The 25,475-nt window shown below is 31.7% G+C and overlaps 2 protein-coding genes across 2 annotated transcripts; both read left to right on the forward strand.

The window, feature by feature from the left end:
- Positions 1-10,937: 10,937 nt before the first annotated feature.
- Positions 10,938-15,631, forward strand: LOC125813868 (two-component response regulator-like APRR5). Its single transcript, XM_049493340.1, has 8 exons — positions 10,938-11,299; positions 12,425-12,586; positions 12,677-12,807; positions 12,903-13,058; positions 13,217-13,385; positions 13,543-13,864; positions 14,297-15,047; positions 15,376-15,631. The coding sequence occupies exons 1-8, from the start codon at positions 11,050-11,052 to the stop codon at positions 15,475-15,477; spliced, it is 2,043 nt and encodes a 680-aa protein (XP_049349297.1). The 5' UTR covers positions 10,938-11,049; the 3' UTR covers positions 15,478-15,631.
- Positions 15,632-21,582: 5,951 nt separating this feature from the next.
- LOC125813881 (NDR1/HIN1-like protein 26) lies at positions 21,583-22,327 on the forward strand. Its single transcript, XM_049493359.1, has one exon. It carries the CDS (start codon positions 21,640-21,642, stop codon positions 22,279-22,281), a length of 642 nt encoding a protein of 213 aa, XP_049349316.1. The 5' UTR covers positions 21,583-21,639; the 3' UTR covers positions 22,282-22,327.
- The last annotated feature ends 3,148 nt before the right edge of the window (positions 22,328-25,475 follow it).

The raw sequence follows: 25,475 nt of genomic DNA on the forward strand, positions 1-25,475 counted from the left end.
AATGTCGTAGCAGCAGCCAAGCAAGTGCATGTCCCTATTTCCTCTTTCGGAATGGGACGAAATTTCAGGGAAAAGGTGTTTGTCCTGAATTGTGAAAGATTTTGGCATTTTGAATTTTGAATTGGCCCGTAAATCCGATTTTGATCTGGTTTTTCCCCCCAATTTGGAACCAGATTTTTTCCCTTTAAAGGCGGTCCTGTTTTCATTGTCAAAAAGAAAAAAGATCAGGAAGAAATTTGGGAAGAAACGAAAAAAAAGAAAAAGAAAAATAGAGTTGGAAATATAGATTGGAGACATTAGAAAGAAACAGAGAAAAATAGTAAGGAAATAGCACTGATACACATAAAAAATACATATGAGATAGGAAAAGGCCGTAGAAGCTCGGATTTAAATCTTCTTTTTCGTTCTCTGTCCACCGAGATTGTTTAAAGTTTCATTCGTGGGAAAGGTCATCGCTCGTTCCAGCCCGTTTGTCCCGAGTTCGCTGCTCCAAAGAAGGTACATGTTCCTTTGCTATTTCGCTTCCCCTTTGATTATTTCAAGTTAATAGTGACGGGATGCTGTATGGAGTAGTGGAATGTTGTAGGATTAGTCTCTTGGCTTCGACATGTGCCTGTTTTGTTTCAAAAATAGCCTATTTTCTGTTTTGTTCTACTCGAAAAAGTTCAAAACTTACTTGGGCCCCTACGTTGAGCTTACCTGTTGGTTTTCAATATATTTCTCCGTTCGGTTCATTTAGACTATTTATTCCGGTACTTCTTTAATGTTAGTTTAATCTGCAAATTTGTGAATGAATCATGTCGTTCCTTGTTGAAACACAGAAACTCAAGTTGGCTGTCTATATGTGCTTTAGTTTAAGGCAAAAATTAAGTGTTTTTTTTTCTTTCTTTCTTTTCATCTATGTGTTTAGATTATTCAAAATGATTTTCTCCATTCATAATCTCTTGAAATCAGTAAGTGTTGCTTTACTGTTAATGGTAGTAATGAGTTAATTTTGGCTTAAAATTCACGCTTGCTTTAGTGTGGTCTTGTCCATGTTTTAGTAGTATATAAGCATGTCTAAATTTTCAAATGTCAAGGTCATGTTTTTTTTCATGCCTCTCGATTATGCATTTCCTTGTCACACTTTGTTATTACCATTTGTTGTTTTGTTCATTTTTATTTTTTTTGTATACAAGTTCTCCAATTTTGCATAGGTTTGTCGTTTCCTACTCAGGTAATTTCGATCTCGCTTCAATACTGTGCCTTTAGAGTAATTTCTAGAATCGGCGTTCCGATAATACAACCGAAAATGTTGACCTTGGTTTCTTGTTCCTTTTCAATGCTTTGAAAAATCTGTATTATGTTGTTTACCTGTTTAGCTCATCTAATTTTCAATAAGTTTGCGCTCCTCTTATTTTTGAACCTGCTAGTGGTTTGATATACGGACTGACCCATTGACTTGTATGCTTTAACTTAAGGGTGTTAAGTTGTAATTTTTCTTAGATGTATTTGTTATTCTTGTGACTTGGCAATTATCATTGAGCTGTGGTTTTGAAATATTATTGCTAGGTACTAATTGTTATTCTCATTTTTATGCATGATATCTGTCCGAGTTCACTATGAACTCCTATTGCCTCCCCTTTGCATTGCGAGAAAGCCATAAAGGCTTAAATCCTTTCTCTCCGAGTCAGTCAGCCATAAAGTCGACGAACAGGTCCCGAATTTGAAAGAAACAACATATCGAGAAATTGAAAAGATTGGGCCAAAAGCCCACTCTTAATTCCAAAAAATTGTATTTTGTTTTTTGGGCGTAAGCCCTTGTTATTATTATGCTTATTGTTGTCTTGCTAGAATTTAGGACTGGTGAAAAATTGGGCCAAAGGCCCAAAACAAAAAATGGGCCCAAATACTGGCCCAAGCGAACAGGAAAATCAGATTTGGGCCCGAGTCTCTTTCCCTATTCATTTTCATTATGTTTATTTACTTGTCAATGTTTGTTGTTAATCTTAAGGTCGAAAATATTCAAATCCCCGAAAGATACCTATTGTAATTAATTACTTAACTAAATTACTCATCTTTCACTTGACTTAAAAAATAAATAAATGATAAATAAATAAGTTTATGAAACACTTCACTTAGATAATATTTCATTATTTTTCTATGGTCCTAACTATAAAATAGTGCAATTTCGCAAATCAAGTTAAGTTAAAACATTTTAGCCAAAGAATTAATTGTCGGATAACCGCATATTAGCAGGCATTTCGGGTGCTTTCAAACCCTTCCCGAAATGTTAATAAGAACCTTGAACCCTTTTTAAGTTTTCACTAGATTTCTGTTTTAATCTTTTGAAAAACTAGTTTTCTTGATTTTTCTTAAAAATTAAGTGGTGACTCTAAAATCAGTCTAAAATATATTGTTAAATAAAACAGTAACTTTATCTAATTTAATTTAGTCATTTAACTTTGAATATTCGTCAAAATGAGTCTCAATGAGTATAACAAATTTTATTTCAGACTATTGTTTCAAAAAGACTAAATTCTTTCTCTTTCCTCTCTCATGATTTTAAAACCTTATTATCTCCGCATTTTCTTCCATCAAATTAAACCAATCAAAGGAAGGCTGAATTTAAAAGATGTCTCTATTGTCAACATCATTTCTCTAATTTCCAACTAAAATAGGAGAAAAAATTGGCTCAAAATAAAATACTATCTATCTTTTTCCCCCTTCAACTCCTTTGCAAGCAATGAAACAGATATTTTTGTTCGTTCCCTTCCCTACTATTCAATATTAGTTAGGTCGCAAATAAGTTGAATTTCTGCCTAGTTCCATCCTTTCATTAAATTTTCCAATGAAAACACATTCACATTCTAATGCCGAAAATAGTATTAATTCCCCAACCAAATACAATGATTTGAGCCATTCTTAATTTTCGAGAGAATTGATTTCATAGGTCACTTATAAATTGTGGCCTTTTTACAACAAATATTGATTTTTACACATATGAGATTTGGTCAAAACTCAAAAGATGTTATTTCCTCTTAATTCTCTAATTGGATATTTTGGTGACGTTTGGTTACAACTTACAAGTATAAGCAAAAATAATCCAAATTCCTACCGTTTTATATTTTATGTCATGAGCAAATCGTTTATTTTAATTAGCTTGAGGAAATGAGTTAAAGCAAGGTTTATTATAAAAAATTTGTTGAAATTGAAAATTATTTGACCGTACACGTGACAAGCACATAGAAAACCACCGTAAACCTTTGAACGCTAAAGACTTGTTAAGAACGTCGAACAATAAGCTCCTGGATCAGCCTAATTCGATTTCTTTTTTAGGCTAAACAAAAGGGAAGAATAAAACTTGTAATATCTTATTATAATATCAAATGTTCTTTCAACTCAACGGGGCCTTATTTTAAGGTCATGATGTTTGTACCAAAGGAGCTAACAAATTCACCTAACCACGTGTTTTTTTTTTTTTGCCTAACCATATGTATTAGATATTTATATAAGCCTCATAAAACAAAGTCAAGTAACTTCAGGCAAAAAAGGAAAATCCGCTCGAAGGAATAGGTGGAGAAATTTTATGTTATATCTGGTAATTTCTTATATATACTATCCAAATTAGATTCAATGAATGAATGTAGGAACGCTAGTAATTAGAAAATAGGTGGAGAAATTTTATGTTATATCTGGTAATTCCTTAAAATATCCAAATTGGATTTGATGAATGAATGTAGGGATGCTAGTAATTAGGAAATGAGATATTTTAATAAAAAAATATTTTATTCTCATTTAGGTTGTGTATAGTATGAAAGAAAATATTTTTGTATTTTTTTGTTTTTAATGTTAGGTTGGTCAAAATATTTTTCAGGAAAATAATTTCTTAAAAATGAGAAAAACAAATTTCATGAGTAACACTTGGAGTTCATTATCCCCTCCCTAACATATAAATATTCTTCTGATAATATTTTCTAATTTACCAAGCGAAAACTATAAAATAAGTAAAAAATATTTCCTTTTATACCAAACATACCCTTAATATTTTTATCAAAACAATCAATTTAACCATAACAGTCGCCCAATTTCAGAGACACCACTGCTCGCCTCCCATTGATTCTTTCGTACGTTTTTTTTTGTTGAGCATGAATGAAGCTTGTCCTTGGGGCCGTTTGGCCATGCGATATGAAATCTTAATATGATATCATAATATGAAATAATGAGATGAAGTTGAAGTTTTATTTGGACATGCGATGTGGAATTTTTGTGTTGTATATAGTTTCTCATAAACAGAAGAATCTCATAAGTTGTAAAACTATTAAAATATCCCCAATTGTTTATTCAATCTTACCGAATAAACAAAAATTTCTAAATTGCATAGTAAATTATTTACAAAGCTATTTGTTCTCCACTTAAGTAATTGTTTCATCTAACTTTAATTAAACAAACTTTAATTCAATAAAAAAAATTGAACATAAATTGTAGTGTACTAGTCTTTAATATAATCCTCCCACATAGTACAGACAATCTCCTCACGTTGAACTTGCATTTCTCGATCATATGACCAAGAAGACGAACCAACATTGTCATTTTGAGTCACTTGTTGGTCAATATCATTCGCAACTATTATTTCATGATCGTAGACCATAAATATTTCATCACTCCTTTGGTATTCTCGCAAATAATTATGTAACACTACAAACTATGACAATTTTCACTTGTGTGTCAATATCAGAGTTTTTGGCCAAAAACATCCTTAAACTATACCCCAAACTTAATCTACATCCTTAAAGTATCATTCTTAGCATAAAACATCCCTCAAATATTTAAAGGTGAACAATTTTCATCCTTCTGTTAGCTATCGTAAAAAAACTAAAGGATCCTACAAAAACATGAGCAGCTCACATGACTATCAACAATAGTTTTCTTGCATAATTTAATTACATGCTCTAGGAAGTTCATGAAAAAAATATTAAAAATCTTAGACACCATTGCTTACTGAAACAAAAAATGTTTGGAAGGTGTGAGGATACATGATCTGCTCTTTTTCTCATTTACTAATGGATTTTTTTTTAATTACCTGCTCTAAGAAGTTCCTGAAAAAAATATTAAAAATCTTAGACACCATTGCTTACTGAAACAAAAAAATTTTTGAAAGGTGTGAGGATACATGATCTGCACTTTTTCTCATTTAATAATGGAAAAAAGCTGGAGCTTAATTATCTTTACCTTTTTTAAAGTCAAACTGTATTTAGATCAATAAGTTTTTGGGTCAATCTGATATTGAAGTGATCAAAATATTTATTATGTCTCGCATTTGAGTTTCATTCTACATTATTAGAAGCGGAAGTCTCCAACAAACGTCGCTTCTAGCATATTCAATTGAGAAGAAAGATATTTCAACTAATAATATTTTTAATATCAAATTACATGGAAAATAAATGGAAAAAAAAACTGTCAAATTAAAAGATTTTACATAATGCTAAACTCAATTATCGAAAATGTTCACAATAGTATTTTTGACGTATCTAAGAATAGTAATTACGAAGGTATGACTTAATTTTTGTGGGATCTGTTACTTTTCTGATAAATTCAAGTAGAAAGATGAAAATTGTTACTTTTAAATACTTGAAGGATGTTATCTGCTAAAAATGATACTTTAAGGATGTAGTTTAAATTTGGGGCATAGTTTAAGGATGATTTTTGCCAAAAATTCGTCAATATCATAATGGTTCATGCCTTGTTTCACTTGTGTGCAATTACACATTTTTGGTGCATTAATTTCGTGCTAAAATCAAACATATTGGAACTAGTGATTATCAAACATACATCACCAATTTTGTCCTTTTTCATATAAAATTGCTTTAAACATTTTCATATGTAGCCCAAAGAGAAGTTTTTTTATGGGCAAACTACATAAATCCGACTAGTTTAGGTCCTAATTACTAAGATTCCCGATAGTTTCAAATATTACTTCCTCTACCATATTTTCATACTTAGGATACATAAGATTGAATATGGAGATACATGTATGAGATACATATTTTATTTGTTTGAATTAATAGGTTGTAACCAATTTCCTTAATTAGAGGAGTAATTAAGGATATATATGAATAATTAATTCTGAAAATTTAAATTAATCAAATCGCTTATCATAAGGCGGAAATCAAGGAGTGTATCTATAATTAATTAATTTCAATTTATTATTTCAAAATTATCCTTTGAAATAATAAATTCATTATATTATTAGTAATAAACAAAAGCATGTATATCTTGGTCATGTAATTGATTAATTTCATTTAGTACTCTTAAAATAATAAATTCGTTAATTTGATGTATCTATTATCTATATATGATGTATCCAACAAACTAAATACTTAGATACATGAGTATTATACAAGTACATTCATATGTATCATAGAAGTATCTAGTATTAATTTTGTGTATTTGTTATATGTGTCAACTATTAATTTCATGTATCTATTTATATGATCTAGTTTTAATTTCACGTATCTAGTATTAATTTGATGTATCAAGTATCAATTTCATACATTATATTCAAAAACATGTATCTCGAATACATAGAAAGTATATACATGTGATTATGTGGATCTAAATATAAAATGCAACTGAAACACACAAATTTTAGGAACAAATCATGACCGCGAGATACATGTATCATTAAAAGTGAGATATGTGTATCCAACAGTATTAAAAATCGAGATACGTGCTATTAATTTGAATTAAAGGTGAGATACATGTATTCAACAATTTTAAAGGATCGTTCTTAAACTTAGATCTATTTTCGACCCGTTTTATGAATGGTCATTCATTAAAATTTGAGAAACAACAAAAGCTAGCAAACAATGTAAAACCTAATTTGTAAAAGTTTATAAAATCAAACTTTAGAGCAATATGAACTCTACAACTCATATATATTTAATAGAAAATACATATACATTTAATAAATAAACAAAATACATAGAATAAGGAGAAGAACGGTAGATATATAGATGAAAGGAAGATACATAAGACATTTGGATACACGAACATCAGACATATGGAAGAATGACATGTGCATATGACATGTAGATATGCCTGGGATTCAAATATGAACCAAAATCGTTTTTGTTAGATATTATGAGGAGGATGAAGGAAGAGAGAAAAAATGGCAGAGGACGTGGGGTTGGGGGGGGGGGGGGGGAGATATATAGTTGGTGAAGGAGATTGAGGGAGGTTAATTGTTAATGTACCTTCTATTAAGGAGTTTAAATTTTAAGATAATTATTCAATATCATATCTGATTTAACTTTTTAAAATATATGGTATAATTATTAAAAAATGGTATTAAGAGTAATATTTTTAAACTATATATAATATATGTATATATGGTAGTTAAGTATGTCTAATTATGTAGTTTTTCCTTTTTTTATTATGAAAAACCAAAAAAATACCTCTATGTTCTTATTTATATTTACCAAATCAATTCCTACTTTATCATTTATGTTCACCAAATTTAAAGTAATAATAAATTTTATGTTGGTGAGAATAATAAAATTTTAAAAGTAATGATGTGATTATTAATTTTATTTACATATAAAATAAATGGTTAGTAGATACAAATGTGAGGTTGTTTTAACAAACTATAAACTTGTGGATAGAGCTGTCAATATGGGCTGGCCCACCTCATACGGGCTAACCCATACATGCTTTGAAATTTAACGGGTCAGGCGGGGCTAGCCCATTTTTTGATGGGCCAGAAAATGGTCGGCCCAGCCCACAAGTACGTGGGCTACTGGCTTTGCCGAGTCAACCCTTTTTCTTAAAAGTATATTTTTTTTATAATTTTTTAAACTAAATTATAATTTTAAAATATTATCATAAATATCGACAAGACAATATTATATAGTATTAGTGTTACTACTTGTTAATCAAATACACAAATAAAATTATCTTTATTATATTTATTAAGTTTGATTTCAAGTAAAAGCAAAAATAGCTAAATATAAATATTAACTTAATTGTTTTCCAATGATCATAATAAAACACAAAAACTATGACAATATTCCATAGACTATGGCCTATGTAGTGATTCCCTAGAAATCGGCAGACTTATTCAGGCCGGGCTAAAAAGTCATTTTCTTAAATGGGCACTAAAAATTGTATCCCATCCCTATCAAATCACAGATTAGGTCAAGCCGGTCCAACGGGCCTACCATATTGACGACTCTACTTGTGGATCAATTTTTGTATTTAAAAAATCTCAAATCATGATATGAAATTCTCAAATCATGATTTTTGGAGAATATGAAATTTCATCTCATGATATGAAATCATGAGATAAAATCAACGTGAAATCCCATGTCCAAACGTAGATTCCATCTCACGATTTCATATCGTGATATGGTATCGCATGGCCAAACGCCTACTTATTTTCTGGCACAGCTTGATCCACTTCTTTTTTGGGTTGATTGAGGTTACCACATATTTCCTCATAATAAATGATGGGAGTTGAAATTTTTAATTTACTTCAAAACCATAATTTATTTTTAATATATTTTTTTATTGGGGGTGGTGGGAATTACGCTATATGTCTAATTTTAAAATTTTTTACACCATGTATCTCCCCATACTTTGTGTATAAACACTTTTTATATATTATTATATATTTTATACGAGATTGATACATTATATATAGTAATAATTTTTTTCCAGCTATAATAATGTTGTACAATATAGTTTATTGGGCTACGTAAAGTAAATATTTTCAAAATTTGTATATTTTTGAAAATTTCTCTTTTTTATATGTATTAAATTTTGAAAATAATATTTTCAAAATATATACAACTTCTTAATATGAAAAAGTTACAATAAAATTAAATTTATTGAAATTTTAAAATTCAAAAAATGACACATAAATATGATTTGAAAATGACAGAGACCTTACCCCTGCCTATAGCCACCATAAATGTATAAAAAGTAGTGTCCCAATGGTGAAGGAAAGAAAAGGCTAAGATTCTCTTATTGGATAAGGTTTGATGGCTTCCAAGGGGTGCACTTTTTAAAAATGTCATACAAAAAATCTAACACATGAAAACTCAAAAATCAAAAAGAAAAAAGAAAAAAGAGAAAAAAGTAAAATCAATGTCCACCACTAAATTAAAAATCTTCAAAGATATTTTTACGATTCTTGTGTCCCAAAAGAAGACGAATTTCAGTCTACCTGGATCATCTGTCTAATTTAGAAATCTATTCACATCCACAATTAAAGTATTTGACAAATATATTTCTTTTCTAAATAATACAAATATAGGAACTATAATTTTATGTGTTTTCACCTATTATGCAATTTTTAGATCGTTTGATTGTTGATTAGAGTCAAACAGATTGATAATATGTAAATTAATTTTACAAAATTAAGATTCATATATTAAAAAATAAATTTAGTTACGTAGGGTTGAAAATGTAACTAAATAATAATGTACTTAATGAGTTGAATTCTATATAAAATAACTAAAAAAATCACCAAATATGATATTAGATAGTTATACTAGCCTTAATTAATATATGTCAACTCTCTGCCTAACTAACAAACAAACGATGGCTCCTAGTTTTAGATATAAGTAGTAGTCTAATCTTTAAAATTTAAATTTTATGTACTAATAGTGAAGAAACTATTTATACATTTCTTGATAAATGTTATTTCTATCTTCATTTGATAAAAATGATACTCCCTTCGTTACTTTAATGTGTTCATTTAAAATTTTGCATGCTCTTAAATATAGTAATGATTAATATTTATATTAATTGATATATAGTCTTAAATATTATATTATAATTTAGAAATAAATAATTAGTATTGAGGGTAAATATGAAGAAAAAAAAATATGTTTAACATATTTGGACAAATAAAAATGAACAAAAAATAGAATAACTAACTGGCAATCAAGTTAAATTCATAATGCCACCAAAGATATTCTCCAGAAAAAAAACAAAAAACATGAAAAAGTGCCATAAACAATGCTGACACCGTGACACGCAAACAGCCAAAAGGGCAGTGTCGTAATTAATCGATGAATTAATATCCGCCACTAATAATAACCACGAATCCGAGAACCTTCTTTATATTATGCGATTCCCAAACTAATTACACCTCCATTCGCTCGTTAAGTCTTTTTTATTTTTTACTCGGTATCTTGATATTAACTAATTCAAATTTACATTATATATGATCTATTGAAACTTTCTATTTCAGGCTTCTTTATATCAAAATTTTAAAAACAAAATATCTGATTAAGAATAAATACGTTACGTACTATACTTTTGATCAAGACTTTTATGTACCATATAAAATTACTTTATTCTCAAACACTCTCTTCTCCACTCGTCACAGCTGGAAAAAAGAGTTGTAATTTTTATCGTATGAAAAGATAGCATTTGACAACTTCAAAACCACAAATGAAAAGATCTAAAAGTGGACTATCCACGTGTCGATGTCCTATCCATTAAACATTAAATATACTAAACACAAATTTATTACTACATTTTTCTAACTAAAAATATCTACATAATATGGGACCTACTTAAACAAATATCTCGAAAAAAATCTAATTCTTTAAGCAAATAGTATAGTAAGAGTAAAATGAGGACCACCAAATGACCAACCAACCAATTCAATTTTTTTTCAAAAAAGAAAACCAGTGGCTGGCCAATGGGCCCTTACTTTTTGATGCAGATTTCAACGTGGCCAATTTGAGCCATACACATGACCCTCTTCTAGATATTTTATGTCTATTTCTCCACAACTTGAGTTTTTTTTTTCGGACCATTAGATAATAAAAAATGATTTGCTATCGTTGGATCAAATTCTTCCACTAATTTTATTTTTTTTCAAGATATTTAGTAGTGGTAAAGAGTTGAGATATTTTTATTTTTTTTTAGTTTTGTAAGACGACTTACTATAGCTTCACCAAAGATAGTGCTTTTTTACTATTCTTTTTGTTTCTCCTCCACTTGGATAAAGTACGAGGATTTTCTTTTGGTGAAACATAAGTAGGAATCGAAGAAATGGGTGAGGTAGTTGTGAGTAGTGAAGGTGATTTGGAGGTTATAGGAGGGGGAGATATGGTTATTGAAACAGAGGCTGGTGGAGATATGAAGGAAACAGGGGCTGGAGCTGCTGTTGCAGCAGCATCTTCTTCAGTCTTGAAATGGGAAAGATTTTTGCCTAAAATGGTTTTTAGAGTTTTGTTGGTGGAATCAGATGATTCTACAAGACAGATTGTTGCTGCTCTTCTTAGGAAATGCAGTTACAGAGGTTAGTGTTTAGCTTTTTTTCTGAAATTGCAACAGTTTCTTTGAATTTCCCCTTTTTTAGTTTGCTAGTTTGTTGTGGCTTAATAGTGATTTTCTGTCTAATTGGGGTGTAAAAAGATTGAAACTTTGAATTGGGTTTGAGTTATTCAAGCTGGTAAATGTGTTGATTCGAATAATATTGGAATTGCGTGATAGTTTTCTTGATAAATTGCAATGAGGATCTGTTTTTGTCAGTTCTAGTGTTGAATTTTTTCCGACTACTGGGAAATTGGGGATTTGCTTGTATGTTTCTCCCCATTTAGGACAAAGTTAGGCAGAGTATTGAAGAATTAAGTTTGAGTTTGGAAATTTCAGGTAGATTTACTAATCCGGCTAGATTTTCGGAATATATATGCTCGGATTCTTTTCAATTGAGGGTTAAAATTACTCTAATATTCAGGATTTTGGATTTGAAGTTGGTTTGCTTAAGAAATTTCTTTTGTATCACATCTTGAAATTATAGAATCTCTAATTTTCTGTAAAAGACAAAATATGTAGTATTAGAATGAAATGAACCTGAATAGAGCTGACGGTGTAGTTGATTGGTAGCATAACCCTGGAAATTACATCTTTTTCCTGTTAATAACAACCATTTTTGGAGTACAGTCTGCTTATTTGAAAGTGGTAATTACTGTGGAACACTTTATTGTTAATGTATTGGTTAATGAATGAATCTTTTTAAGCATAAGAATGAAATGGGAGAAGATAGAATTGGACATTCTAGCAATTTTTATTGACGGAGATCCATGTCCATGACCTAACAGTTTGGTAAATTGAGGATATGTTGCTGAACTTTATGGGTACAATTTTATATCCGACTTCTTATCTTCTCGTATGGGAAAGAATAAAGAAAGGAAGGAATAACTAGAACATTTGATCTGCTTCTGATATTCTGACATATCAAAACGAAAATATATATATCTATATAATGGGCCTTTGAATCCTTTGGTTGTGATGATAAGCAAATTACTCTCCATCCCTGCTTCAGCAATGCATGAGACATACTGAAGGGAAGAAAACAAATTATGTAATCAAGACCTGTTTCCTTTGTTAGGATTTTGACGTTTTAAACATTTTGTTTGTGCAGTCGCTGCAGTTTCTGATGGTCTAAAGGCATGGGAGTTGTTGAAAGGCAGACCTCACAATGTTGACCTCATCTTGACAGAAGTTGACCTGCCATCAATTTCTGGATATGCTTTTCTTTCCTTGATTATGGAGCACGATATTTGCAAGAACATTCCTGTAATAAGTATGTTGCTTCCTTCATCCAGCTATTGTTGCAGAAAATGTTGGTCAGCATGTCAATTTACTCATAATAGAACTTCTTTTTAATCTACAGTGATGTCCTCAAACGACTCTGTTAGTACGGTTTATAGATGCATGCTGAGAGGTGCAGCAGACTTTCTTGTCAAGCCAGTTAGGAAGAATGAATTAAAGAACCTGTGGCAGCATGTCTGGAGGAGACGAGCTGTAAGCATAATCCTAACTTGTTTCATTTGTTTTCTTAAACATCCTATCTGAACTTTGCGCCTATCAACTACATATTAACTATTTTGTCCTATCAGGCAAGTGGTAGTTCCCAGGGGCCTGTTGCTGAAAGTGTTGCACAACAAAAAGTTGAGGTCACAGCAGAAAACAATGCTTGCAGCAACCATTCAAGTGGTTATAAGGCTTGCGTTCAGAGAAACCGGGAATGCATTGAGAAAGGAAGTGATGCTCAGGTAATATATATTACCCTTCATGAAATTCTTTTTGGACAAAAAATGTTTTATTTGTGTGAAAATGTTCGTTTAGTTTCCAATAGATGAAATGCTTTATGAGATATCTGCTTTATAGTTTCTAGCAAGTGAGATCTGTAACCGCTTTTTCTGTTATGTAGAGCTCCTGCACAAAGCCAGAGTTGGAGAATGAAGAAGAGAATGCAGAAAACTTACCGGAATCTGTTCAACCAAATAGGGATGCCTCTCCTCCAAATGCTGCAGATTTGGTGAAGGAACTACTTCATGAAGCAAGCAATAGATTGAGAATTTCCGAGAATGATGCTAGAGGTAAAATTCTTCTGACCATCTTATGATTCTGAAAGCAGGTCTGGTCTGTTGATTTCTTGAAGTAGTGTCACTTGAAATGAAAAGTCTGTTGAATCAGTTAGGAGTACCTGTACTGGTTCTGAACTTCTAACGTTTTCTGTCATACAAATTGGTGCAGCTCCCATAACAGAAGCAAATGCAATGACCAGGGGAGAAGATATAAATTCTGATGATAACTGGGGTCATGGGCGTACAATTGGTCAAACTTCTGATGAACATCCTGGTCCTCTAACTAAACAAGCAATTGACTTGATTGGAGCATTTGATAATTACCTCAAATGTAATTCCAAAATTTCTGGTTCCGACACTAGGATTAACAAGGGTGATTCTTCTCCATTACTGGATCTTTCATTGACAAGGTCCCATCCAAGTGGTTCAGTAAATCAGTTTACAAATGAGAAGCGCAGATTGAACCATTCTGATGCTTCAGCCTTCACGCGGTAAGTTTTCAGCTTCTAATCTATTCTTTTACATGGTTTGATGTAGCATTAATTTTAGAATAAAGTGATGAATAGGAAGTGCCTCCATCTTTGTATTTTGAATTGTTGAAAGCCTCACTACCAACACATGAAATTTTTAGAGAATGAAATACAACGACAATAAATTATTTTTCATTTGTCTACCTGTAAGATGTGAGATCTATCAAGATAACAGAACTAAAAATAGAATCCTGAAATAACTTGGTTGTAAGACGAGTTACTTGAGGCATTTCATCCTTGAATTTGAGCCTTTTAACTTGTGAAACTTTATTATCTAAGATTATAGAGTGGGAGTGTCGTTCTGAATTCTATAAGATGATCTGTGTTATTCTGATGCAATCTTTTCAAACCAATGAAGTTTTGCATCTAATGATAAGGAAAATGCTCCTGCAGGTATGTGAACAGGGCAATGCAGTCTGGACAGTCAACGTCGTCTAGGACTTATAATCTACAGGAATATGAAACTGATTCTGATAAGCAGTTTTGTGGCCATGCAATTGATTACAACTCGGACACCCGTGGTCCGATTACTAGACCTCAAAGTGTTGCCCTTCCTAACTACGGTGAACCAGGACCAGCTGAAATTGGACTTCCTTCTCCTCAGCAGAGAGTGACGCCACTCCCTATACCAGTGAGAGGCATCAGATTTGAGGGACCAAGCAGTGCTTACAGCTCCATGATTGCTCCAATTCTTCGCATGCCATCTGGCATTTCGCCATTGCAGAGTCCAGGTTCGGCTACCCCTCAGGAATCTTCCTATCAGGCGAATCCATTCCTTGTGTTAAATTGTGAAAGTAGGAGCTCTCAGAAATTGCACTCACAGAGTGATCAAAACAACAGTGATTCGACAGCTTACAATGAGGGTAAGAGAGGGCACAGATCTGAACCTACAACTGATTGTGAACGTTTTCCCTCTGCAACTGATCAAACTATAAATAGCATTTGCTGCAATGGTGATCTAAACCATGTTCATCTGAGTTATGGAAGCAGTGGAAACATCCCACTTCCACTAGGCAGAACACTGGCAGAGTATAGGAAAGAAGAAAGCCTTCACACTCCTGATGGGAACTCTCATCGATCCCAAAGAGAAGCAGCTCTTACAAAATTTCGCATGAAGCGGAAAGAGAGATGCTTTGAAAAGAAGGTATATGTCAGCCCCATAACTTTTCTATCAAAAGCTCGTCTGTATTTGACGTATCATTATCTTCATCTTGAAAATTCTCACTAAAGAACAAAAGATCCTGTAAGGCATAACATTTCCCCTCTAAATTAACCAGTGGAAAGGCAAATAAGATATCAACAAGACACACTGGTAAACAGCAAAGCCAGATAAATAGAACTAATTTTTAATAACAGTTGTTAAAGTCCACTGGCCAATTTATGAATGATCATTTTAGAGCAAATGTATTTTACTTTCAATGGATTGTTCTGTCATTGCTCATCAATCATTTTCTTTTGTGATTTGCTCTCAGGTACGATACGAAAGCAGGAAAAAACTCGCTGAACAGCGTCCCAGAGTTAAAGGACAGTTTGTTCGTCATGTTCCTAGTGAGTCTTCGCCAGGTAACTCATAGGCAGATTCACAATATAGGATCACGAATTCATCCAACGAAAGGAGGAAGCAGAAAAAATATAAGTGGTGTCAAACGACTTGTGATTCTGTCCTTCCAAAGTTCGAGGAACGAACAAGAGGATGACCAAGTGTTTATGATGCTAAGGTCACTCACTTATGCACTCCACACTGATAGTGTGCATACAATCTAGTGAGGAATTCTCTACATTTTTGTGAAGGAGGGCAGCCCTGCCTTTTGTTTGCGATGCCAAATACGTATGGTACATCTCTCAGTTAACATATAGGTTAGAAACGTCCAAATACGAATTTTTATATTCATGACTAGGATCAATTCACCTCTCTTGTTATAGTTGGTGAGATGATCAAATCCTTTTTCCGGTTTGTAAATTATTGGAGTCTTTTTGTTGTACTTCTCTCGATCATACCACGACTAGTTCTAGACCTATGTACAGACTATTAACAGAGATTTTCTGGTTTTTACTTTCGTTTCTGTTTATAGAAGACACTTGTTGTTGCATATATAGTCAAGTAATTGTTTCTTTCTCGTGAGTCATGATCAAAGTGATGCATACTGCCAGTCTTCTTCACACTCTCTGAGGCTCTCCGAGTCTTTCTTTCCATTTCTGTTTTACCCATGCTTTAGCATAGGAGTGTTTGTAACAGTAACAAATATCAATGTGTATAGAATGTTAACCGTTTCCATGGTCTCCTTCATTTCTACTAAACGTGGCATGCTTGAGTTCTCTCTAGAAAGAGGACTTCCATGAAACAAAAACAAAGTAAGGCAGCAAGTACAAGCCTGAGTTGAAAAAAGAGGGGAAAAAACAGTTAGTAGCATTTAAGAGGAAGGAAAGTAAAAAAGAAAAAGAGGGAGAGCTAAGAGCTTGAGTGGCCTTAAATTATGGTAAAAAGAAATGGGCCATGGATGTTGATACCTGATAAACCAAAAACTACAAAAGCTTGACAACAACTAGATTCCCGGTTTCATATCCTGCCATATGCGTGCAGCCTAATACCCTCTGCTTTATTGCCTGCAAAAGTTGATTTGGATGTTGTCTATTATTAATGTTTATGATATACTCAATAGTTTTTCCCTACTTCCTCCGTCTACTTCTACTCGTTCACTCGTCTAGATCAAGACCTTATTATTAACTATAGTCATTTTCCAAAGCATATAATATATTATATTCAAAAATAGATATAGGAAAATTATCTCTATTTGTTGTTCCTTAAAACGTGTTGTTCCTTAAAACGTGTGTCAAGTCAATACCGGACAAAAAAAAATAAACAGAGAGAGTAACTATGTAGTATTACTTCTCCTTCCCATATTACTTGTTCAATTTCTCTTTTACATGTCTCTTAAGAAATCATAAATAAGAAAGATATTTCTTAATAATCGAGTAAACCCTTGTCCTGAGATGTAAATGGAACAGGGGAGGGAAAACAGTTGCGTGAAATTTTGCACAAGAGAAATGAGAAACAAAAAGAAATAGTAAGAGATTGACATTTTGACACACACAACCTGGGCATGATGAAGAAACTAGGCATAAAGCAAAACACAAAGCTGAGGGCAATATAATATCAGTGGACCTGTCCCCTGTCTTTAGCAAAGTAAAATGAGATAGCAAAGAGAAAGTTTCACTTGTTACAAAAGAGTAATGATGATGGGCTACACTCAAACTCAACTTTATCTGAAAGACCTCCATAACTGAATTAATCAAAAAAATAATACTACTAGTAATTAAAAGCAATCAATTAGTTACCCGCTGTTTTCAAATTAAGGATGGCACACTACTTTAACGATAAGACCATCTCCAATCCACCTTTATTTTACTCTCTATACTCTATATTTGGAGAGTAAAATAGAGAATGGGCACTCCAACCCACCTCCAAATCACCCTCTATTCTTCAAATTTAGAGAGTTGAATAGTAGTTTAAAAAATTTGGAGAACTACTACTCACACTCTATATTTCACTTTTTTATTATTTTATTATTATTTCTATTACTTTCTAATTAACATATTATTTTACATATAATTCTATTAATTAAATATCTAATATTCATAATTCTTTTTTAAATGTAATATAATATTTTTAAATATTATTAATATATACTATTTTAATTTCAAATTAATAGTATTTTAATTTTTTTTTCTAATTTTCGTGAATAATAAAATTTTATTTTATTATTAATTTTCATTATAAAGAATACGCAAAATTAAAATGGCAAGATGAAAAAAATTAATTTATAAATACAATACATGATATGATAATTTAAATACAAGATAACAATACAATACATAACATAATAATTTAGATACAAGACAACAATACAATATAATACATAACATAATAATTTAAACACAAGATAAAATACAATACATAACATAATAATTAATTGATCACAACAATAATTTAGAAATCCGGTAGGTCTTTTCCAGATTTAGCACTATTTGAAAAAAAAATTAGGATATGCTTCCGAGAATTGTTGCGATTGTGGTTGTGATTGTGGTTGTGATGGTATACGATATGGGTTATTATTTAGCTGATGGTATATATCCTAAATGGTCTACAATTGTTCAAACTATTCGTGATCCTCATTCCCAACAAAAGAAATATTTCGCGATGAAATAAGAATCGTGCCGAAAAGATGTTGAACGTGCATTCGGAGTTTTGCAATCACGTTTTGCAATTATTGCAGGACTGTCACGTTTTTGGAGAAAGGAAGCGCTACATGATATAATGACTACATGTATTATACTGCACAACATGATAATTGAGGATGAACGTGATCTCAATGCACCAATTCAAGATGTCGTAGAGGCTCCATCTAACTATAGAAATGGTGATAGATGAAAATCTTCGATTTGAACAATTTTTAGCTAGACATAAAAAAATTAAGGACAAAAATGCTCATTTTGAACTCCGTAATGCATTAATAGAGCATTTATGCGAGCAACGTAATAATTTTGAAATTGAGTGTTTATGTAATTGTATGTCACTTTTATTTGAATTTGTCCCCTAATTTATGTATTATATTATATTTTCTTGCAATTTATGTTATTTAAAAATTTAGAATAAAAAATAATTTTATATCACATTAAAAATTATATAAAGTAATTATTTGGAAAGAAAGAAATAAAGGATTTATATTATGAAATAAGAAAATAAGAATGAAATAGAAATAATAATATAATACTAAGGAGAGAGAAAAGGATTCCTTTTTAGAGAGTAAAATAGAGAATTGGGTTGGAATTGGTTGTCTGAAAAAATAGAGAACTCTATATTTGGAGAGTAAAATAGAGGATTGGGTTGGAGATGCCCTAAACAACATTATTTCAATTGCTTACTAGCTACTCTACATCTATCTACAGCTTTTGTATTTTAGTTTTTCTTTCTAGTGATGATAACTCAAGATCTTACTCGTGAGACTATACTAATATATTCCTTGTGTTAATAATCAAATGTCTACGTAGCAAAATTGCAAATTGACCCTTAAATAAGAAAACAAGAGAAGAAACAAAAGGGTGGGTGGGAAGTTTCCTTAAGGCAGAAGTAACATGATGAGCTATAATAGAAGCAACTTTTTTTTTCACCATAAACTCGATTGAGTAGAAGTTACTACTATTTTAAGAGAGTTCGAAATATTAAAAGTAAACATATAAAAAAATTAATTAAAAAATATTTAATATCTATTATATATACGTAAAAAATAATTTTAATTATATATATATAGGATAATTTTTATTTATTTTTTGCCCTAGGGGCTAGGGGTGGACAGAGTTTGGTACAATCTGAAGTTTAAACTTTTCAGGTATTTGATATGAATTTTTGGATTATAAATTGACCTTCGATTTTATTTTTAAAAGGTTCAACTGATCACCACGTATATATTGTAAATATGCCATTAGAAATAATTCAATCAATAGAAATCAGACTTATCATGATTCCAAATAGAAATATTTAAATCATTTTCCTTTATTTGAAAGGAGGAAAAAAAAAGAGGTAACATTTATATCTAAATATTAATTTGAATTGATATGAGTCTCAATGACAATGATTAAGATTGACAACTTATAATATATTATAGAATACACACGATTCCATGAAAATATTTATTTTTTATGATTGTTCATTTTGAATATTCAATTTAAATAAGTTGTATCTTTGCTCAAACCAATAAACAGATTTGAGGTTATAATTATTGTCCCTAATAGAAAATCGAAATAACTAATTATGACTTGTATTGTTTGTAGCTACTAATCTAGATAAAATGAAAAATATTCTATGAACAAATAAGTTTGATACACAACATAATCGAGCAAAGTAACCTCAATCCTTGTTAATAGTAGGAAACTATACAACAGAGCAAACTATTAGGCGAGTTGAGATTGTTAATTGTTATAATCTGCCCTATAAATTCAAAAGTCAATCTAAAATTAAATTTAAAAAATTTAATCTAATTTGGGATTATTTGAATTGAAATTAGATTATAATTTCTTCAATTCAAAAATTCAAACCAAATGGCCCGAACACCCACCCCTAACCTGCCCCCATGGACTTGGAAAAAGTCCATTTCTAATTAGATTCTTCATGTTTTCCTCTTCTTTTCAACTTTTAATTTCCATGGACCACAGCTCAATCAATGAAATGCTTTTCCATATTTTTGACTTTATTTTCTTTACACATTGTAGTGATTTACACGGAAAAGCATGTCTATAATTTAATTAGCAAAAACCCCGCTACCTAATTGAATTTTTGGTGCTTATTACCTTGACAGGAATCCCTGATATTTATTTGTCTAATTATATCAACCATCAACGATCTTCGTAAACTTCATTTAAACACTTAAATTATAATTGTTCAATTGAGTACCTAAATACGTGAATAAAATATTTTTATTAAATATTTTTGTCTCAAATTTAAGAAAAAAATATATTTTGCGTGTGTTCTCAATCATTTTATGTCACCTATTTTTATTATATTTAAATAGACTAAAAAGAAATTAGTACAAACGAATTAAAATGATGAAAGTAAAATCTTTGTAGCCCTGAGGAGGAGTCGAAGTCAGGGCATTGTGGCATATAGTTTATCATTTTAATGAGTGCAATCATTACACACTTTAAAAAAAGGCTACCTCTTTTTTTCAATAATGCTAAAAGTTGTAATGAAGATTCCGTCTCACATAGATGATAGATATATATATCCCAGTATCCCCAATTTCTTCCAAATCAACCATCAATTTGATAAATGATACTTAAAGATTCAAGCTAAAAAGCATGCACCATATATAACAAAGTGCATGCATATTCATCATCGATACAAAAATAATAATATCTCACTTTCCTGCCCCCCTACCCTATCCTACAGAAAGGCAATTGGCTTCTATATCACGCATTGCACGTATGTTATATATATCTAATTTTTTTATTTTACATCTTTTAACAGTAAGTCTAGTAGCTCACTAATTAAAATACTGTGAAACTAGACACTCTCCATCTCAATTTAGACTGGAAAAAACTATTTTCCTATCATTGTAAGTATCACATAGTATGTAATTTTTGTCCATCAAAAGCTTACACATACCAAAAGATTGCTAGAACTTGAATCCTAATTATACAATTTTCCATAATTTTCATCTCATTTTATTAATCATGCTATAAATAAATAAAAAATTAGCATCAATTTAAAGCAAAATTAAGATAGATTTTCAATTAAAAGTAATCAACATACACTATTAAAAAATGAAAATTAGTGTCAGACAAATATAGCTAAACAACAAAGTATGTCGTTCATCTTATTCAATTTCACAATGAGTTATCAAAAAATTCTATTAGCTACGAACTAAATAATTTAGTAATGATAACAACAAAAGTAAATTTAAAACTCTAGGTGAACATTTTCAATAACTGAACAACCTAATGACTTCACCAAAAGGTAAATAAAGGAAAAATATTAGTACTTTCCTTTGATATCATTGCACTTAATTAGTCAATATCCCATGCAAAAGTAGCCACTCAAAAGCAGCCAAAAGACAATAATTATAAACTTCTACTTCTAACACCACTTCTTGTATATATATATATATAATAATAACCTCTTCATTTCATTTCATTTCCTTAGCATTGCAAACTTGCCCTTTCTTTATTTTCTTGCTTGGCAGATGTCTCCAATTGATGTAAAATCCCCAAAACACTGTGAAGAAAAAGGCTTCAAAGTAGAAAAACTATTCCCAAAAAAGAAGTTATTCTTTTGCTTCTCTACAATTTCCCTCTCTATTCTATCATTCATCTTTCTTCTTTACCTCACACTTCATCCTACAAAACCAAATTTCACACTAAGAGAAGCTGATATTTATCAACTCAATCTCTCAGGTCCACGCCAACTGCTTAACTCGTCTATTCAACTCACCCTCGTATCGAAGAATCCGAATAAGAAAGTTGGAATTTACTACGATGAATTGCAAGTGTTTGCTTCTTATAAAGGACAACAAATTACTCTTCATACTTCTCTTCCTCCATTTTATCAAGGGCATGAAGATAGTAATTTTTTATCGGCTTTGTTGATTGGGAATGGATTGCCGGTGGATCCTTATTTTGGTTATGAGGTGCAACGTGACCAAAGTGTTGGAAAATTGATTATGAATTTGAAAGGAAGTGGTAGGTTAAGATGGAAAGTTGGAACTTGGGTTTCTGGGAAGTATAGGTTTAATGTTGATTGTGTTGCTATTATGCCTTTTGGATCTTCCTTGCCATCTGGTCCGCTTAGTTTTAGACAAGGAGCTCAATGTTCTACTACTCTTTGAATTAAATATTACTAGAAATAATTAATTAAAGCCCTTCCTCACATAGGGAGTATATTTTTCTTCTTTTAATTTCATATATATTTTGTATGATTATACTATTGTAAATTATCTTTTGATGAAAGGTACTTGAGTATACCTCCGCCAAACTAATCGCGTTGGATCTATTGTACACCATATATATTTGCAACTTTTGTTATCGTAAATTATATTGATGAGAAATATAAAAGCTTTGTTAATTTCATGCAAATAAATTGTAACAGTCTAGTACTACGAATAATGAAGATTAAGTGCGAGGTTAGGATAATCGAGTCTTAAAGGGCGTTAATCTGATCTTGAAAGTTGTGTCCCTTTGATTGTAGATGGAATTAAAGATAAACGAAATAATTTGTAGTGACAGAAGCAAGTGGATGATCTAGCTGATATGACCCAAATTGTTTCCACATACTGACGAGTTAATGAGAAACTAATGCAGCGTCTTCTTTATATCTTTTAGGGGTTATTTTATATATACACTATATTTTGTTTACAGTTTAGATAAGCTACAATTACACTAAACTTGTACGAACCAAACGGCTTTTGAAAATCTTAAAAGCGACAGGATACTATACATCTTTTTGTACTTATATATTATTGGTTTTCGAAATATTCTGTGGTTATAAAAAGACAAATACTAGGATAACAAGGGAAGACACCAAACATTGATTGATCTTTATATTGGTTTCCGTGCCAGCTCGCCATCGCATGGGCACCTCAACTACTATTACATTCCAGGCTCCCACCAAAGCAAATAGTGAGGAAGATGAAAAGAAATGTACTTGTGTTTTCTGTCTCTACAGAAAAAATTTGGACCCTTACCTCACATAGTTTTTCACTCACTTTATTGGCGCTAAGCCACATCCTTGAGCTTCATACTACAGTTTCATGACCCACACACACTGTTAATTAAAACATCAAGATTAGATGGTTTCAGAGCAACAATCGCTAATTTTCCAGCACGTTCTGGTGTAGTTCTTTTTGTTGGTTCAGCTAAACAGAAAATGGCAATCACTACCAATGCTTGACCAGTAAATTCCCGAGCCGTAGACGAGTTGTAAGACCCTAAAAAGGGGGGGGGAAGCATTTGCTTCCTTCTAACCTCTCTTCGGTTACTGATTGGATAAAATTTACTCGTATTGATGGGATCATTTAACCAACTTAAACTGCCAATGACAAACCTCTTGCTCTCATCACATATGTCTTGCCATTTAATTTGCAGAGTAACTCGCTCAATACCAATCCAGAATATATATACATGGGAGAAAATCCTCCATGTAACAATTCTGAAGGTAAGTTGAGCTAATATCAACACAATTATATGAGTATGACTCCTCCTTAAGCACCATAGAGAACTTCAAAATTGGAGGGAACGCCTCAAGTTTACCAGTTCTTCCTCACCCAAGCAAAACATTGAGAGTTACCGCTCAGACCTCTCACTCCAATTACTTCTGCTTGTAAAAACCCACTTGACAATTCATTTGTGATCAAATTCCTGATCTCTCCAATTGATGGAAGCAAATTTTTCCAAAGTTTTTGAACTCAAATGTGATAAGCATCAGATACAGTACAAATATTAACTACACAAACGTTAAATTTCAAAGATGTAGTAACAAGGTAAGAGGAGGAGAGTGAACGTTGAAGGATCACAATAATACGAGAGAATTTGAGAATCTAACTAAAAACTTAATGCTCTTTATAAAACCATGTTTATGCACTAGTATATCTGATGAAAATGAAAGAATTTCTAATGTAAACTGAAGATAGGCTGAAAACTGGGCTGAAGCAAAGAGAATGCGTTAACAAACAGAAGAGTGGGATTAGAGCAGAGAAACAAGGAACTTGATAGGTTAAGGAGTGTCCGTGGAGAGTAAAGTTAGTGGCTTAATGAACTGAATTGAGACTGATTGCGGGGCAGCAGCAGCCCGATTGACTAAGTTTAGAGAAAAAGCTTAGAGCAATGTAAATAGAAAGATGAGAAGAGAAGGAAACCATAACAATTAGGACTTGATTTACATGGTTCACAATAACTCATCCTTGCTTTCACTTGCAGTTGTACCCAGCCCCACAAAAACAAAAAAAAAACAAAAAAACAAAAAAAACAAAAAACTCGTAGCTAGGCATATAGGAAAGATGTCACAGAGTCAGCCTAGCATTTTGGGAATATAGAGCAAGAAAAACATTTGGAGGGATCTGAACAAACTACAGTGAAATTCAATATAATTAAGGGCTTTATTTAAATTGGCTTCTATGTTTCCAATCCTCTGCATGTTTCGTATCAGGGAGTAAAGAAATTTTTATACCATGAATGAAGAGAACTTGCTCCAAAGCACTACAAACACTAGGTAATTGTGGCATCTTCAGCAATGAGAATGTTCATGAGTTGGGTATTTCAACTTGATCACCACATTTTAAGGCCATTAGAGGCCCCTACAGAACCCTAAACCCTTAAAATTGGTATCAATTACAGCAACTAAAAGGAATTTCAAAGGCCTAACTAATTTTGAATTATTTCATACAACATTGCCAACATTATCTACTTTTATGCTAATTAAGCCACAAAAGGCTGCTGACAAGGATTCTTTCTTTCCAATTTCTTTTCTCTCAAACTCCAGCCTTCCTCCACCTCTATGGTGTTAACCATACCTCTTTCTCTAAGTAGGTAAATATTGTTAATACATGGAGTGCGCTTATCATCCCCTCTACCCTACTCCACTTAGATACTAGGCTTACTGGCTTATAAGCTCGAACTTGTGAGTTGTGATGTAAGTCACAAGTCTCTCACCAACCAATATTAGATGTAAAAGCATAGGAGTATCATCTATCCTATCACTCAACAGTGTCGCCAGAATTAGACTCTAGTGTAGTTTTTAAAAGGCCACTAGAGGCCTACAGAACCATAAACCCTTAAATTGGCGTCAATTACAGAAACTAAACGGAATTCAAAAATCCTAACTAATTTAAAATTCTTTTTTTTTTTTGACAATTCATAAGTAGTATTCTTCAGCATTGAGGGAATGCTGGCCAGCATCAAACTAACTAATTTAAAATTCTTTCATACACATTACCAACATTATCTACTTTTATGCTAATTAAGCCACTAAACTAAATCCACAAAAGCTGGTGACAAAGGATTCTTTCTTTCCCAATTCTTTTCTCCC

The sequence above is a fragment of the Solanum verrucosum genome, unplaced genomic scaffold (assembly GCF_900185275.1).
Source record: "Solanum verrucosum unplaced genomic scaffold, falcon-dt-bn FXZP01000205.1, whole genome shotgun sequence".
In the NCBI taxonomy this organism is placed as follows: domain Eukaryota; kingdom Viridiplantae; phylum Streptophyta; class Magnoliopsida; order Solanales; family Solanaceae; genus Solanum; species Solanum verrucosum.

Coding starts and splice junctions, on each gene's coding strand:
- LOC125813868 (XM_049493340.1), top strand. CDS start 11,050: ATGGGTGAGGTAGTTGTGAGTAGTGAAGGTGATTTGGAGGTTATAGGA. Junction 13,865..14,296: donor GATGCTTCAGCCTTCACGCG/GTAAGTTTTCAG, acceptor ATGCTCCTGCAG/GTATGTGAACAGGGCAATGC. Junction 15,048..15,375: donor AGAGATGCTTTGAAAAGAAG/GTATATGTCAGC, acceptor ATTTGCTCTCAG/GTACGATACGAAAGCAGGAA.
- LOC125813881 (XM_049493359.1), top strand. CDS start 21,640: ATGTCTCCAATTGATGTAAAATCCCCAAAACACTGTGAAGAAAAAGGC.